At 40.8% G+C, this 18,046-nt stretch overlaps 1 protein-coding gene across 2 annotated transcripts in view; it reads left to right on the top strand.

The window, feature by feature from the left end:
• Window positions 1-313: 313 nt before the first annotated feature.
• TACC2 (transforming, acidic coiled-coil containing protein 2) overlaps window positions 314-18,046 on the top strand; it is a 35,571-nt gene continuing 17,838 nt past the window's right edge. Inside the window, exons 1-7 of one of the 2 annotated variants that reach the window (XM_009080827.1) lie at window positions 314-1,630; window positions 6,619-6,667; window positions 7,711-7,918; window positions 11,635-11,696; window positions 12,508-12,623; window positions 13,588-13,759; window positions 15,390-15,530. In XM_009080827.1, the coding sequence (XP_009079075.1) occupies window positions 1,236-1,630; window positions 6,619-6,667; window positions 7,711-7,918; window positions 11,635-11,696; window positions 12,508-12,623; window positions 13,588-13,759; window positions 15,390-15,530 (1,143 nt within the window). In that variant the 5' untranslated portion in view covers window positions 314-1,235. Of the gene's footprint in view, window positions 1,631-6,606; window positions 6,668-7,710; window positions 7,919-11,634; window positions 11,697-12,507; window positions 12,624-13,587; window positions 13,760-15,389; window positions 15,531-18,046 lie in introns of both variants that reach the window. The other variant, XM_009080828.1, reaches the window with a different exon arrangement.

The following is an 18,046-nucleotide window of genomic DNA, read 5'->3' on the forward strand; positions in this document are numbered from 1 at the left end:
AGTATGGTAATATCCATCTCTTAAACTAAGTGATAGTTCAGAAGAGATGCTCTAGAGGCTATTGCAAATACATATTCTGTCTTTTCATGAGACTTGCCTTGAACCCTGTTCTGTTCCCTTAATCTAGTTCATCTATTGGAAATGCCACTTTGGTTTGTACATCCTTTAATCATTGCTTAGTCCACTTGTATGATTTTAATGCCTTTTTTTTTTTTTATTACTTGTAGTAATACTAGATTATACTAAAGCTTACTAAGCCTCAGTTTTAAAAGTACGTTTGAAGTTCACTGAGTTTTCTGTTTGTTCCCACAGGATTATGTTCAGAAGCTGAACCCGTAACCGATGTGTCACACAGTGAATCAGTTCAAGAAAGCCCTTTCCGTCCCCCTTGCCATTCTTTTTCCACTGTCTTCGATGAGGACAAGCCCATAGCCAGCAGTGGGACTTACAACTTGGACTTTGATAACATTGAGTTGGTTGATTCTCTCCATGCCTTAGGACCGAGCTCTGCAGAACCCAAGAATCGTGACCCCAAAGCAAATGTTCGAAGAAAATCTACTGATTCAGTCCCAGTTTCCAAATCTACATTGTCTCGATCTCTTAGCTTGCAAGCTAGTGATTTTGATGGAGCATCTTACCTTGGCAACAGTGAGACACTAGCACCATCAGCAGATGCGTACGGTACTGGTTCAAGCAGTGCTTCCAGTACCCTTAAGAGAACAAAAAAATCCAGACCAGCTTCCTTGAAAAAGAAGCAGTCATCAAAAAAACCTCTGGATGCTCCACTGGTGAAGGAAACACCACAAGAACCATCTGACCTTGGCCAAGCAGCTTGTGCCCCAGGTGAGGATAAAGCAGCATCTGAAGCGAAGGCTGACGCAGTAAAGCCTGAATGTACTGAACCTTCCAAAATCTCTGCTGAGAAAGAGGAGGCCCCACCTGTGCCTGAAGGATCCAACCCTTTGGATCCAGAGCATTTTGAAGGGATTAGTGCATTTAGCACAGGAGGCAGCAAAGTACAAAACTCTCCCCCTGCCAATAAGAAAACTCTACCTCTTACAACGGCACCAGAGGCTGTGGAGGTGACTCCGCCTGACACTGGAGGACAAGAAGACCCTCCAGTCAAAGGCATTGCAGTGAGGCTGGAGTTTGACTATTCTGAAGAAAAAGGGGTGAGTGAAGACCAGGAGAGCACTCCTCCTCCCAAAAAAGCAGGTAAAAAGCCTGGTGCTAAAATGCCACTACGGAGGCCAAAGACTAAAAAATCGGTGGAAAAGCTTGACAATGCTCCAACCACCCCGACCAAGTCACCCCCTGATCCAAATGAAATCCCTATCACAAAAGGCTCTTACACTTTTGATATTGACAAGTGGGATGATCCCAATTTTAACCCCTTCTCATCCAGTACAAAAATACAAGATTCGCCCAAACTGCCTCAACAGACATACAACTTTGAGCCAGAAATGTGTGAGGACTCCATTGACCCTTTCAAGTCATCTTCTAAGATAGCCAGTTCGCCCTCTAAATCTCCAGCTTCCTTTGAGATACCAGCCAGTGCCAGTGAAACAAATGGAACAGAAGGAGACAACCTGAATAAACCTGCAAAAAAGAAGAAGACACCACTAAAAACGTAAGTTAAAGGGCAGAGTTGTTTCTAGAATAGAAGCAGCACTTTCCTACCCCTTAGCACAGTTACACATGATTTAGATTTGAATAGAGCAAGGAAGATGGTGTTGGGTGTTGGTAGCCACAACTGAACTCATGCTCTACTCTCCTTCAACCTGTTCCCTCAATAGTTTGATGTTTCCCGACCAAAGGGAAGAACCAGAGCTGCCAAGTAGACTAGGCAGCTGAATTTTGAAAGTCTTTGGGCTCAATGCAGTTTTCAACCTGATTAAATTCTAATTGTATCAATTTTGTGCCAAATTTTCTGTACCTTCATCTTGAGAAGCTGATGCTGTTTGAGATGATGAAATAATCACATCAGTAATGACTATTTTATGAATCACTGTTTTGGAGAGTGGGATGTGAAATAGTAAGGCAGTGACCAATCTCGTATTGCACACAGTAAAAAGATGGTTTTATCCAGTGACTTACAGTATTTCATAGAAAATAACCTGAAACAGAAGAGTGCACTATTGAAATATGTGTTTTTTACATACAAGTCTGAAAAATGTGAATTATTTCCTTTTTATAAAAGAGCTTACAAATGTGCAGAAGGGTTTAAATCTCTAAAACTGCTACACATTAGGAAAATATTCATCTATTAGAACAGTTGACAAATTCCAGGGTAAATCTTCAATCTTGCTGTGTTTAGATATTTGGTTAAAAACCACAGTGGCTGTTTGCACTGATTCACTTGCTGATGTGCATGTTGCTTTATCTGTTCAGACATGGTTATTCTGAGTTGGTAATCACTAAGTTTATATCCCATTTCTCTGGAATTGATATCCTGTGTGTATCTAGAAGAAAGTATCTCAGTTCATGTTCCTTTAAGGTTTAAATGTTTCAGCTAGCTAACAAAAATGTGAGTAAAAGTTTGAAACAGCAATTTGAAGAGAACATGATTAATGCAAAACAGTACTGAAGGTGGTTTGAGTGAGATTGAGGTTATCCATTTTTTTATGAGCAGCCTCCTGCCCTCTAGGCTTCTAATTCACATCCCTTTGCCAGATTTGAGGAAGCTTGAGCCATTATTTTCTTTTTAGGGGCATTTCTGAGTTATGAATAGTATAGAGCACTGTATAGTTGAGTTGGGTTTTTTTGAGGGAGGAGCCTGTTTTTTCTGATGTTGCTTCTTTTTGAGGTATACCTGAAATTTAGGGGAAATTCAGGTGGGAATTGATAAGCATGCTAAGCTGACACATTTTCCAAACCTGCAGTCCAAACCAAGAAAACTTAATAAAATCTGATAACAAGGGAGGAACAGTATGATTCCTACTGGGGAAATGCAAAGGGACAGAAGGGAATTTTAATATCACCAGATCCTTAAGTTTGTTCTTTGCAGCCAGCCAGAGTCTCCTTGTGTCTTCCAGTAGCTGGAGCTGACTGACTCCCAGTGTAAGCCTCTTGAGTTCACCCATCTGCTTTGAATATTGGAATGAATTCCAAAGCTGTTAATTTCAGGGCAAAATGAGTTTGCAAAGAGTTTGCTAAACCTCATTTGTACTTGGGAAAATTCATCGTGGGAAGGCTCTGTCCTGTAGTCACAAAGTTCACTGCTGGTCTTTATCATGGTGAAGAAGTGAAGCTTCCCCAGCACAAGGCTTGCAAGTTCTTGGATCAGGAGAGCTGCAGGAATTCCCAGCACTTGCCTGGGACTGTTTTCACTGCATTGTGTTATGTGTCTGCTCACTGCAGCTCCGTAACCTACTTTTGCAAGTGTTTTTCTGCAAAGAAGAGACTGCATATTAATACACACTGCAGCCTGCAGCCATGGCACTTTCTGGAAGAAAAATAGCCTAAGGCTTGTTGGGGGATGCCAGGGAAAGCAGTGACTTTATTTGTCTCTGCCCCTCTGGTTCCTCTTCTCCATGAAAAAGGCCCTCAACATGATTCCCTCTTGGGATCCAGTGCAGGATAACCTCTGGTGAGGCAGGAGATGGGATGTAGGACCCTCCTTGGCAATACTCTGTGGTGGGACAGGAGGCAGAAGACAGTGCCAAATGCTTCAGCTCCAAGGGGCAAAAAGGAGGGTGTTGAATTGGGAAGTGATCCTGTAATATACCAGGACTTCAAAAACCTGATTAATGAATGATTTTGCAGAGTCAAGAATTTTTATTAGCATTGTTGAGGGATGGAGTAATCAAACACTATGGACCAGTTTGAAAACGTGTTCCTCATGTGGAAAGGCAGTGATTTCTAGATTTGACCTATGGGAGGTGAAGAAGCCAGGCATGAGTTTAAGCCATTGCTAAGCTTGTACTACTTTGAATCTGAGCCATGTGCTCAGTCTTACCTGTGCTAAATCAACAAAAATAATTCATTTTATTCTTGAATGAAACCTGCAGCAGTCTAAGCACTGACCTCCCTGTGAAAAGATGAAGTTTTTAGAAGAGATTCACCATCCCTGGGGGTTTTCAGGATGAGACTGGATGTGGCACTTGGTGCCATGGTCTAGTAACCACAGTAGGGTTGGACTCGATGATCTTTGAGGTCTCTTCCAACCTGATTGATTCTATGATTCAACACAAATTATTCTCTGGTTATCTACTGGAGTGCTGAGCTACTTTGTGATAGATCAGATCATACTGCTCAGGTGATGCTGAGCAAAGAGCAGCTGATGCCTCTCCAGTGCCAGTGTATAGTGATGGGTAAAAATAGGTGGTTTGTATAGACATTGCTTGTGTAGGCATTGCTGTGGAAGCTGTTGGATGGTTGGAAGCTGTTCAGAAACAGGAGGTGCCAGCTTGCATGAGCACTGCACATGAGAAGAGACGAGCGGAAGCTGCCAAGCTTATAAGTAGATAAAACCTTTCCTTAACCTAAACTGTTTGGCAAGGTTTGGTTCTGGTTTGGGGGAAATCACTTTGTTCTGTCAAAACACCAAGTTCGGTTTCAATAAAAGCCAAAATAGATGAGATTTAAAGAAATGTCATTTTCTTTCCTGACCTGGGTAAAGGATCTGAAATGGTCAAGTAGCTTTTTTTGTACTGTCACAACCAATCAGCAAACGTGAAAAAACCTGGAATGACTGTGCTGTCTCCTTAAGCTTAGTTGCCGTTCAAGAACAGTTTTACATCCCATAGAATAGCAAATCCTGTGTTTTGAAAAGCAAGCAGGTGGTCTCCAGGAGGGAAGGCAAGGACAGTTAGTGTGTTGAAAGGAACGTAACTCGAAGGTGTCAGCTTTGAAAAATGTGTCATGTAAGATGAAAGTGTGTCGAAAGTATAATGCTGAACTTTGATAATATTGAAGGACTTGATGAATTTTTTTTTTCTCCCCATGTGTTTCACAATAACAAGTAGGGGTTAAGATTATACAGGTAGAAAATATGCATGATCAGATTGCCTTAACACATTAACATTAACAGTATTTGTAGGTTAATCTTTTTTGTCAGTTCCTTCTGTCTGTCTCTCTTTTCTTTGTCTTATTTGTCTTAGGATGGTAGAAGATGTGATGTCTGTATGTTCTCTGTTGTAAGTAATTCTAAGCTAACAATTCAAATTTCCTGTTTGATTATGGGCTTTTTTTTAATTTTACTTATTTATTTTGCAGCATGATCAGTTATTATTCAGCATGAAGCTTTTATGTTAATGATTTCACTTCACTGATACATATGAAAGCTATTTTAAGTAAGATGCCTGACTGTAATTGAGTTTGAGGAATGTGTTGCCTCATTATCTCTTTGCCTATCAGAGAAGATCCTCATTTAAATATTATATAGATTTTGTATCCTTGAGCTAAAGTATGAAAGTTGCATTTCTCCCATTGTACAATCAGTCCTTTGAAAATACTGCATAGAGTGTTTCTCCTTCTTAAAGGAAGAAGTTACCCTAATTGCTTCTAGCATTTATAACTGGATAATTAGTGGCATTGAACACACCAGTATTCAGCTGTCCAATTTATTTTCCCCTCTAGATGTGGTATTGATTTACCCTCTATGGGTTGAAACCCACCATTACAACTGCTAGTGTCAGTCTTGTCGTCATTGATCAGGGATGAGCTAGTGGGCATTCATTTTTGCCACTGCATCCCAGTTCAAACATAAAGTCTTTATCAGTGAGTTTGCTGTGGTATTTTTCTCCCTTTCCTAATTAGTACCATAAATGTGTTTGAATAACTTTGACAACATGCATCAAGAGAACAGATAGATAATTGGTTTATTCCCAGTTAGAAAATAATTTTTTTGAACCAATCGTGAATCAACATAAAGGCAACATCCATAATTATACACCATAATGTCATCATGTATGTTCTTCATTCCTTTTGCCTGATTGGAACCTGTGGGATTTTGAAGGGCTACAGTGTTTGTGCTCCCAGTCTGCACCGTGAGCTGGCAGGAAGCAGAATTGCCATATTTCTGGTATTTGTTTTAAAAAGGGTCTGTCGTGCCCGTTTGTAATGACAGAGCTTTACTCTGGCATCCTGGGAGCAGCGTCTGCCTCAGATGGTTTTATGCAGTTCATCTAAACCATATCAGTTTTCTTTCTTAATGATTTTTGGCGTCATTGGAGCTTACTGCCCAAGTTTATCACAGTTTTAACTTTCAGGTAAAGATGTGGGTTAGACCTCATTTTTGGATGGGAAACTGAAGCAGACAGAAGCTAAATAATTTCCTTGAGGCCACTGAGGGTTTCTGTGGCAGAGCAGGGGTTTGAATTGCAACTGAGCAGGAGCTCTGTTCTGTAAGTGTGTCAGGAACTAGCATGAAAAATATGGCAATCCTGCTGTTCTCAGCTTTTGGGGAATCGAGGCCTGTTCCAAGTGCATGACAAGAATATGTACCCATGGCATGTTTCACTGTGGTGCTGCTGCCTAATGGATGGGATTTTAATGCAGAAGGGCTTACAGAGGTTGCATCGTCTGTGGCTGTCTGTTGCTAAGTGTGAAATGACCTGATTGTTGCTGCTAGTACCGTATTAACTGGTTTCACTTTATTTTCAGTGATACATTTAGGGTGAAAAAATCACCAAAAAGATCCCCACTATCAGATCCTCCTTCTCAGGTAAAGTGCTGCCTTATTTCAATGTATGTAATTCGTGTTCTTGAAGGGACAAAAAAAGAATTGTGCATTTAATAATAGAAGAGAATTTTGTATGTTTAATAAAAGAAGAGATTTTGGCAAAGATTATATGCATATTAGTGTCCAAGTATAGCACATTGCACTATAACCATTAGGCATTAACCTTTTAGTCTCTAGAAATGTGTACACAACATATATTAGATCTAGTATTTGCTCTGGGAATTCCAGTTAGAGTATTAGTAAATGTACTTTGGAAAGTCCTAAAATACAATGGAGCAAGGATATGAATAAACCTCTTCTATCAGTTGTCTGAAAAACTACACATCACTATCCACCCTGGAACTTTTAGATTAGAAAGTAAGAAACCAAATGCTTCAAATTGGTGGGCTGGAAGGGAAATAGAAATAAACCAAGTGGGCTGATCTACCAGGAACATGTGCTTGGATGGTTTGATTCTATGTTGTAAACTGCCTGCAGGTGGTTTTCTTGGAAGAGAAGTTAACAAAAGCTGTTCTGCCTACAAAGCCCTGACTGCTTTGATGTGGCACAGCTCCTTCCATGCTGCTGTTCCTCTTCCTGTTATCCATCCTGCCCTTTTATTTGTGCTGCTTGACAACATAGAAGTGAAGAAAGGGGAAAGGGTTCATGACCTCGCAGACCTGCGAAGGTTTCTCTGATGAGGGAAGCCTAAAAACTCAGTGTTGGTAGTCAGAGACTTCAGTCATGGGTGATATGAGCCACTTGTGTCAAGTGCCTAATAGATTGAAATGGCTCTGGGTTTTCTTTCTTCCCTGTTATCAAGGCAGCTTTGCAACATGAGTGTTTATCATCAAAGAGTTTAGTTGTCCTGGGAAAACTTGCAGCTAGTAGGGTTAATATTTTTTTCATTAAGCATTTTACACAGAGCTGCAGCAAAGATTATGGAATTAGAAAGATGGCTCTGGTGGTGCAAAGGAATTCAGAGATTTAGCTATTCAATGTGTTAATGAAAGATTAGAGAATTAATTGGCACTTGTTTTCCGCAGGATCCCACTCCACTGCCAACTCCAGAAACACCTCCAGTCATCTCCACAGTGGTTCATGCCACAGATGAGGAGAAACTGGCATCTTCAGTGACAGGGCAGAAATGGACCTGCATGACTGTGGACCTGAACACGGACAAGCAGGATTACCCACAGCCCTCCGATCTGTCCACGTTTGTCAACGAGACCAAGTTCAGCTCTCCCACAGAGGGTATGTGTGAGAAGGGACTGTGCTCCAGCCAGTGTGGTACTTGCTGAGACAGGGGGGTTGGTTTGTTCGAGGGTGTTGGCCTGTACTTCGCTGAATGCAAACTGTGATTGGAGAACCCTAAAGAAAGATGCTGTCTGGACCATTCGGAGGAATGTGGCAGTTATGGGGAGCTGAATGTAAGACCTCTCTAGTCCAACCTTGGGTGTTCAAGAAAGAGAAAAGAAGAAGATTAAGGGAAATGAAAGGGACCTTCAAGAAAGGCTTTTGCTTCCTTTGTATGATTAATTGTAGACATTTCTCCATTCTGTGTGTGCTATCTGTTCTCTTGGTGCCTTCATGGGAGACTGAGGGCTGATTCTGCTCTCAGTGAGTGCTCTTGGATCCAGAGTCACTGAACTCCTGATTCTGCCTGAGCCTGTGCCTCTAACCTGGATGGTGGAAGGTCCCAGGTTAAAATTCTGCTCAAATATTGTGTATTGCATTGAGGTCCTTAACAGGCTCTCTCTCCTCCAGGTTCCTGGGATCCATGAAAATGTCCAGGATGTGCCCTGCATAAGATAATTACCATTCATGTACCACATAAAATTCCCTACTAGATCAGCTTATTAATGTTTTTCCTGTCATATCTTCCTATAAGCAGCTGTGAGCCAAAGCTGGAAGTTTCTGTTTAGAGAACTGTCATTCCAGGTCTGTGAAATGGGGAAGAGACAGAATGAAGAAAATTTGTGTGTGGCCTTCCTTGGGATTACGAGAGGGAATAGTGTTTTGCAACATCTGCTCCAAGGGCAGATTTTCAGCTTTGTGGGTGGGATGAATGTTTGAGTTAACTTGGCTTAAACTTTTTCTTCCTGATCAGAATTCATTTCCCCCCCCAGCCTTTCAGTCCATGTCCCAGTCAACCATTAAAACTTCCTTATGCCATTTTAGTCTGGGTCTGAGTTTTTGTCTAATTAAGAACTGCTTAGCTTTTAGGTTAAATTGTTTGATATCAAAAAGCATGAATAATCACAGTGCTTTTAACGGGGCTGCACATGTTCCTGTGCACGTGCTTGTATGTTTGTGTGCCATGGGCTTTTTGGAAATCTGTTGAGCCTTCTGGACAGATAAGTATTTCAGTCTGGATAAATCCATTTGGCTTGATTGTCAAATTATAAATTTTAGACACTTTATTTGTATTTTAAAAAATAACTCAGAGAATCACTCTTTAGAAAATCAGCCCCTCAAATCTGGGGAAGTGGAAACCACGTGGAAGGAAATGGAACAAAAGAATAGTGAGAGGTACTCTAAGGCAATCATTTTAGCTTTCAAAGTGGGTAGAAGAAAGTGAGCAAAGCTTCTAATTAAATGCTAATTGTCTTGTCTCATGTGTGCTGCATGGTATAGTCGGAGTTTCAGATTACATGCTCATTATAATCAACAATGCTTCCACTTTTCACATCTCTAAAAAATAATAATTCTTCCCCCTTGACAGTCTTGCTCCTGCAGCGTTGAGACATTTTTGAGTGGTTTGAGGGCTGTTTCTCAGTGCAGATATTTTTACCCCTCCCAGACACTACTATGAGTGTTACCCTGTAACCTAACACGGCTTTGGTACAGATACAGCCCAACTCCTGAGTCAGCCAGTGCATCCAGCTCTCATCTGCTTCATGCCCTGCTTATAACTGCTGCCATTTTCCTGTTGCACACACCAGAAATAAGCTGTCATTATTAGCAGAAAATTCTGATGTAATCTTGCAGCTATTTGTAGGAGGAGTTGGAGGACATCATTTAATAAGTCTGTCGCATCTATTTCTAAAAGAAAATTATCTTGCTTCGTGGAGTATCCTGGGCATTTGTAATTCTGAATGTGTAGAGATAACCAGACCTTAAGATTTTGGAGGGGAGATGATGTTTTAGAGCAGATACTTCAGAGAAAAGAGAGTAATTATGCTGGAAACTTCAGAGAGCAGTGAGACGAATCAGTGTTTAGTGAGCCCTGTTGTTCTTTTGTTTCTAGCTGAACTATTCCCGTCTGTGTCCTGCCTTTTTTTGAGCCAGTAAAGCTAAATATGCGTTGTCCCAGAAGTCTGTTTGGGTTGGGATTGCAGAGTGCTGCAGGCAGGTGGGGGATCAGTGCTGGCTGTGCCAGCAGAGGACAGTGCCGGAACGTCTCCTGCCCACGGTGTGCTTGGATTGCTCTCTGGGGCTGGAAAGCTGCTCCAGAAACATTCCTGGTGCACCTCGCTGGGCTCTGTGTAGGTAAAGGAAATACAGCAAGGCAGTCACTAAGCACTGGCTGCTGTTATCTAGGATTTCAGGCTTTCTCCTGCAATTCTGCATCTACTTTGAGTCTCATTTCAGTTCTGGTTTTGCTTTCACGAGGGAGAAGCTGGTATCCAATGCCAGGAGGTTGTCCCTCCTGCCTGTCTCCCTATTTCCATTAAAAACATGTGGTGCTAGGAATTTAAAAGTGAGGAGCCTTCTGTCACTTAGACATTTTGCTATTAGTATCCCCCACGTCAGGTACTGAGTGTTTGTGGCTGTTCCTCTTCAGTGGTTGACAAACCTAAATTGTGGAATTACAGTCCTTGTACTCTACAGTGATTTTTATGATAGGAAATTTTGTGCATTGTAAACTCACATAGGACCCTTTGAAACTTTTTTTAATCAAAAAAAGCAAGAGGTTATCTTTTACATTTTTTTAAAACATCACACATTTTAATGATAATTAGTCATCTTCCTAATGCAAGCACTACTTGCCAAAAGCTGCCCAGATCTAGAAGAAATTTAGCACCTGATTTTTATCATGGTGTAAATGCTACTGTGCATTCCTTAGAATTCATTTATAATGGAAATTAAACTATGCAAGTGGTTTATTGAGTTAGCTCGTTGAAACAGAGTGAAATTCAACATTAGGACAGATTAATTATGTTCTTAATTTTTAATTTAAGGTGCCATTGAACAAAGTCTTTGCTTTTGTTTGGGTGCAGGAAGGTATGCTCTCTTTTCTCTTGCCCAGTGTTAGATCTGTTTGGTTCTGTATTAGCTGTTGGGTGACTATGGATTGGAAAGAAATGCTGGTTATTCCCTCCAGTGTAATTGGGAGATTAGAGGTAGAGAAGCAGTAAAGATTTGCATTTTTATTAGAGTCTAGGTTTAGGGTTCTTTTTAAATCTTCCTGCCTTAGACTTTATCTGACACTAAACTGTGACAACAGCCCCAGGCTGGTGCTTCACCCCTAGTCAGTGAGTGTGCAGGTATTTCAGGGAGCTTTTTCTTAAGTGATACCACAGAAGTTGTGATAAACATTAAGAAATAGAAATTAATTCATTTCTCAACAGCTGCTGAAATCCTTTTTTTAAAGGGAACAGGTATCAGCATTGCCATTTATTAAAAAATATGTTTTCTTTCATAAGATAACATGATAGAGGAAAGTTATCTGCGCTCTGAAATTACTCTGAAACTTTCTTATATTCTGGCCCATGGGGTAAATTGATAAAGCTGATTTTTTTTCAGGCAAATTAGTTTGCCCAAAACTTGTCATAGGTTCATTGTTGAAAATCACTGACTGTCAATGCACCTTCTGCTTTCTCTCTGTATATTCTATTTTTAATATGTCATAGAAAGTATTGAGCAGAGTTGGAGTGGCCCTTGTAAATGAGAAGAGATCTCATTTACTTCTGCAAAAATCGTGTCATGGCATGTATTTAACACCTCTTTATCTGTTTCTGTTGCAGAATTGGAATATGGCAACTCATATGAAATAGAATATATGGAGAAAATAGGCTCCTCTGTGCCTGTAAGTTTTCAATTCCATTTCCATTCATTTGCATTCCCTTGTCATAATACACTATCCTGATAATGCCATCAGCCTCACTACCCCTCAAATTAATTATCATGTGCCTGCAGCAGATTTGCAACACTAGTTCCTTTAAATTGGCATAACTGGGGTAAATTGCATGTGCTTTGTTGTCCTATATCCTGTAAAGCTTGTTCCATTTTGCTGTTTGATTTATAAGCTAGCATCATAGTAGTTCCTTCTGGAGATGAAAAGCAAATCAGTGTTTTCGGCAGTGCAGAGATGTCTACACCAGCTACTGAACTATTTTAAGAGACTGAGAGTAAAACTTTACAGAAGTTGGAGGGAACCAGGAGAGGATACAGAATTGCTGTAAAGTATGGGGTGCACTACTTACTATATGTTATTAGTTGTTTCACTTTACTTCTTTTTAATTCATGGATTTGATAGCCTGACTAGATCCAATGAAGGCATATCCACTGAGGAAGTGGGAAAAATCAGGCATGTGTGTCAGGTGCTTAAACCAATGAGAATGTTCAATGAATATTTTAGTAACACTGCCTGCCAAGGGATGTCTCCTGACAGGACCTGGAATCTGATTAACACCGAAGTGGGAGAAGAAGATCCATCACAGAGTGAACTGTTTGGGTTTTGTTCTTGAATGGTTTCTTCCTGAAAGGGATCATCAGTTAGCATTACAGTCTCATGTTATTAGTTTTCTGTCAAGTCATTTGGTCACTTAAGGCTTCAGTGACCTGAATTAGCTCTAATGGAGAACGGTTGAATTGCTTAATGAGTTTCTCTTTTCCAGCAGGATGATAGCACCCAGAAGAAACAATCTTTATACCTAATGTTCGATGCCCAGCAGGAGAGCCCAGTCAAATCCCCTCCCATCAGATTGTCTGACTCCACGACACCATGCTCAGGGTATGGCACTGGGAGCTGTTCTGCTCTGGGAAAGGCAGTCAGGGAGATTGGTTCCCATCATGGCACGCACACAGGCAATTCTTCCTCTCTCTGCCTTTGTGTTGCTAAGTTGTTTGTTTAAAAATAGCTTCCATCTGTGTACACATATGATAGAGAGCAGAGGGCAAAGATACAGAACTTTTGTGCTGGGAGGGAATAAGGACGTGTATTTCTTTTTCCTGTTCTTAATAAATAGTCACAGTGGCAATTGTTTCACTAGACAGTGATTTTCTGCATACAGTGTTTTGCTCAGATACTGAGATCATTTTCATGTTAATCTGGAAATCTCTTAATTGCAGTTTTTCACTTGGCTTTTCCTGGATGCATTCTCTGAACAAGGGCTCTTGTTCATAAGAACAGGATGTGGGGGTTATGTTTACTTGCAATAATTTTTCTTGTTAAGGACATCTGTCCTTGTTAGCAAAAGTTGTTTGTTGGGAGAGATGTAGGTCACAATGAGAAAGGAGTAGAAAGGCAAGTGAGAAATATTTAAGGAATGTGCATAACATTTCTGATGGAACTGGTTTTATTGACATGTCTCTGGTGCTTTGCTTTGAAAGGATATTGCAAAGTGGTATGAGATACAATGATGTGAAATTGAGTTGTGTGTATATAGTCAGGCACTGGAATGTGCTGCCCAGGGAGGTGGTGGATTCACCATCCCTGGAGGTTTTCAAGCTGAGACTGGATGTGGCACTTAGTGCCATGGTCTAGTAACTACAGTAGGGTTGGACTCGATGATCTTTGAGGTCTCTTCCAACCTGGTTGATTCTATGATTCTGTGACTCTATATATATGTGTATAGACACACACACACACACACGCACACACACTGAAGTGATGGAGAGGATTTAGTTGTTACCAGGAGCAGAATTGTGAGGGTTTTGTGCTCCACCCTAAAAACATGTACACAATCTTTTTCCAGGTCAAGTTTTGAGGACCCTGAAGCCCAGCAATCCTCTGGAATGAAGATACAGCACCCAGCTTCCCGAGTCCTAGCTGCCAGCCAAGAGACACACTTACAGTCACCTGACAAGGCAAAGCAGAAAGACCTGGAGCCTATGACTCTGGGAACAACTCCAGAGGCTATTGAAATAGTAAGTAATTTATTATAAGAGTTTGGGAATCATCCTCCTGCAGATATTTTGCATGTCATATATGAGGTAGCAAAGGGTCTTGAAAGTAGAGTGAAACTCATCTGGATACTTAGAGAACTTGCTAGCAGCATGTGGTAGGACCCACATGAGGGAGGTTGATGGAGCTGATGGAATTCAGGAGAATGTTCTGAATTTCTTCCATATCTTAATGTGGTTTTGTGATAATTTATTCTGAGTTGGTACTTTGAAGTGCCTTTTCTCTCACACAGGCCTTTTTACACTGCGCTTTCACCCAATATTTGAAGAAATATTTTACATATAAAATGAGGGGTTTGATATAAATATAGAGATGAGATTTGTTCTCTTGCGTGTGCTGTGAAGTTTCAGATTTCTGTTGGTAAAGAACAGGAGTCCTTTCACATTTTCATATGAACGGTTAACTATACTGTTGTTTTCTGATACTGAAAATATAAAATTCACTTTTTTGATCATTAGAACTCATTCCAGCTTCCAGTTAAGTCCCTTTTGTCAGTGGCATCTCTGGGTTAGAGTTGAATTAGTGGTGAGCCCTTCCTTACTTGCAACCTGTGCTGCACGCAGAGTTTAGAGCATTGCTTCTCAAATTCATGAAGGTCTCCCCAAGGCCTTCTCTTTTCCAAGCAAACTTGTTTCAAAAATACTTACAGCACTAGGAATGCTGAACTGTATGACAGTACATTTACTGAGGAGTCAAAAAACCATCATATAATTTATATTAATAATCTTTTGATACCACATCAAAAACCACTTTAAGAGTTTGGATGCTTTTTTCTCTGCAGGGAGTCTTGAGGACTCAAATCCCAACTCTTCTTTGTGTCATTCTAATTGTCTGCCCAAATATTGTGTATTTACCTTGAAAATACTGTAATTGTGGACATAACTTATCCTCAGGAAGCAGGAAAATACCCTGTAAGGACTGCAGAAAACATCTAGCTGAGGTTTCCCCCAGTTTTTGGTGGTCTTCAGAGTTTTTGGAGTGCCTTAGAGACCCGAACTGAATATAAACTATTGTATAAATAAAAACTGTAGTAACTGTTTGAAAAATATTGTGGAAGTATTGAGAGTGGGTTGTGCTCCATGGTTTGTGAGACATTGCTTCAGAGGTCCTGATGTTGCTTCATGTTAGTCTTGGAAAATGTCCACGGCTTCTAAATTAGGAATAATTGTTCTTGAACAATTGGGTATAAATGGGTATAAACTGAAAGGGGGGAAGTTTAGGTTAGATATTAGGCAGTAGTTTTCCCTGTGAGGGTGGTGAGACACTGTCCCAGGTTGCCCAGGGAGGCTGTGGCTGCCCCAACCCTGGCAGTGTTCACAGCCAGGTTGGATGAGCCTTGAGCAACCTGCTCTGGTGGGAGGTGTCCCTGCCCAGGGCAGGGGTTGGGTCTGGATGATCTCTAAGGTCCATTCCAACCCTTTAACGTTCTATGATGTTTGTCTGTTACACCTATGAGTTGTGTATTCAAACATAATCTTCAGTAGAGCATGAAATTGCTAGAAATCAAAGATTTATGGACACGTGTGTTGCTTTTGGCCTGAACTAGTTGGGCAAAATCTCTGTTGCTTCTTCTATATCCTCCTTACTCTTTAGACATCTCCTGAGGACTCCTTTGTCTCTGCTGATGCTCTTCTCAATCGAATATCTAAGAAAACCTCACTATGTGATCAGCCTGAATATCTAGATCCGGACTTAGCAGAAAAGAACCCCCCAGTGTTTGCTCAGAAACTTCAGGTTTGTAGCAGAAATATAAATGTCACTTTTCCTTATGTTTCTCTATACAAAGATAGAGGAATTCTTTGCCTCATCTGAAAGGGGGTGGGAGAAGACTCAGAGGGGAAGTGGGAAAGAATTAAAATGACTATTTGATTCTTTCCAAAGTAACTTTGACCTTTCAAGAACTCAAGGAACGGAGATCTTTTTATTTGCCTCATATAATACATAAACTTAAATTTCATACACAGGTATCCTGTACAACTGCAGAACTCTTTATGAAGCAGAGTTTTTAAGCTTGAGCACTAGATTTTATGTATAGAGAGTTGTCTTGACACCTGCCCTTACTAAATCTGTAGGCACAGATTTAATTTTGGGGATTTAGGACCTGATTCTGCTGAAATGAAAATTAGGCTTTGTTTTTCAAGTAATCTGTCTAATGCAGAATTTGGCAGGACTTCTTCTAGGAAAAATGAATTGATTTTCAGTTCTGTATGTCAGGACATATTTTATAGTGTATTTATAGTGAAAGTTTAAACAGCAAAGGTTGAATTGAGAGAGGCATCTGGCATAAATTTACATGAAATGAAAGGAGTCTGTGAAAAACAGCATTAGCTTCAGAAAACATTTATTTTACCCAAAGCATTGTTCATACTTGTCACCTAATAAAAATTATTTGTCTCTACAACTACCTCAAAACTAACCAACACCTGGAGTTTTGTATCAATGTCATGAAAAGTTATGAAAAGAATTTGGGGTGTGTTTGTCACGCAGGAATTGTCACAATGATGTGTTAAAACGTAACATTCCATTTTTCAGTGTGTTAAGCATTTTTACTATGTTGTCAATACATTTTTTTCCCTGTGGATTGCTCACAACCAAACACTTGACAGGAGGAGTTAGAGTTTGCTGCCATGAGGATAGAAGCCCTGAAGTTAGCCAGGCAGATTGCCCTCTCCTCTTTCCGCTCCAAGGTACCTGGTTTGTGCCTGCCATGTGTGTGTGAGTGTGCACAGACTAAGGAGCCGAGTGCTGCTTTTCTTTAACCAGGTAACTGAGGCTCTCTGGGTGCAGTGCTGAGCTGGGCACACCTGGGTGTGACACCACAGGGCATGCTGAGAGCAGTGCTGCACACACAAACGCTGCCACCTGCTCCACTCACAGCCACATTAACAAAAGGCAGCTGTGAAGGCAAGAGTCAAGCACACACCTTGCTCAGAGAACAGATTCTGCAATCCAAGTGGCCGTTTGTCATTTCTCTACGGCAAGATGTGTCCCAAAATACTTGATGGCAAAGAATACCAAGACTGCTTTGGCTGTAGGGACATTTTGTCTTGTGTTGGTATTTTCAGCTTGAAGTCAGATACCTCTGACCCTCAAAGTTTAGAATTGAGAAGTTCAATCAACCTCACCCTCAGGCATCTGAAGAAAGGGACTGCAGCAAAGTTGGAAGGGCTATAGAGCTGCAGAGGGGAAAAAAGGTCTCCCAACACAATGTGCCTTTATTCATGAAGATCTAAATCTTCTATCTTGTTGCTACTTGCAGGTCATACTGGCTAGTTCTGCCTCAGAGTGATGCTTTGCTCTGCTCTAGGGATGCACGTGGAACTCACTGTGGAAGGGGGTAGGAAAGCCAAAAAGGTCAATCCAAAAGTGTTGGTGGCTTTCTTGAGAAATGGTATCAGCTGGATGGGATGCTGAGGGCTTGGCAGTGTCCTGATGCAGTGAGGACAATGTGCTTCTGGCATGTCCTTCCCCAGTGACCTTCCTGTTCTTCTACTGTCCATTAATAAGTCAGTGGAAAGTCTTTTGCTCAGTCCTATATCATCTGGAGTTCATTGCATCATAACAACATTTGGGCTAGTTATAGGGTAGAATTTCTTGGGGCTTTAAAGATCAGTTATTAAGTAGCTGTTTCATAAAAGTAGAGAATTATTTTTAAGGTATTATGAAAAAGACAATGATTATATTTGATTTATTTCACTAGCCCACAAGCCAGCTGTTTCCATGGTGCTCATAAATTGCTGAGGTAAACACATTCCTTGCAGATTTAGGGGTATTTTAGAATATGTAGCTATAATATTTTATTTAATTAAGAAAAATATGCTGTTATCTTCATTAGAAACCAAGCTTAACCTTCGAATTAGGCACAGAAAGAACAAAGGAGGAAAAAATTAGCATTTTCCTGTGTGAGTAGTAGCCTCTGTGTGACTGTGTCCCCTTGCCCTGAGTGTCAGAAGGGTGGGATTCTCTCCAGATCCTTTCTAACTCCTTATTCTCTCTCAACCTCCCTGTCCTCCCAGCACTTTGCTGTAACATGCAGCATTCAGGCTCTCCAGCACCAGGGAACACTTGAGATGAAACACAGAATAATTTAGAGATGCTCTTCGTGGGTGATACAAAAACCTTCTGGTAAAAACCTGCATTTTTGCTGCCATCCAGCAGTTCAGAAACTCACAAATTGTGAGGCTGAAGAGAAGGGTTTGTGTGTTTGTGAATACTTGTGTGTTACCCAGGGAAGATTCTGAGCTGCAAAA

This window comes from Acanthisitta chloris, unplaced genomic scaffold (assembly GCF_000695815.1).
Source record: "Acanthisitta chloris isolate BGI_N310 unplaced genomic scaffold, ASM69581v1 scaffold19468, whole genome shotgun sequence".
In the NCBI taxonomy this organism is placed as follows: Eukaryota; Metazoa; Chordata; class Aves; order Passeriformes; family Acanthisittidae; genus Acanthisitta; species Acanthisitta chloris.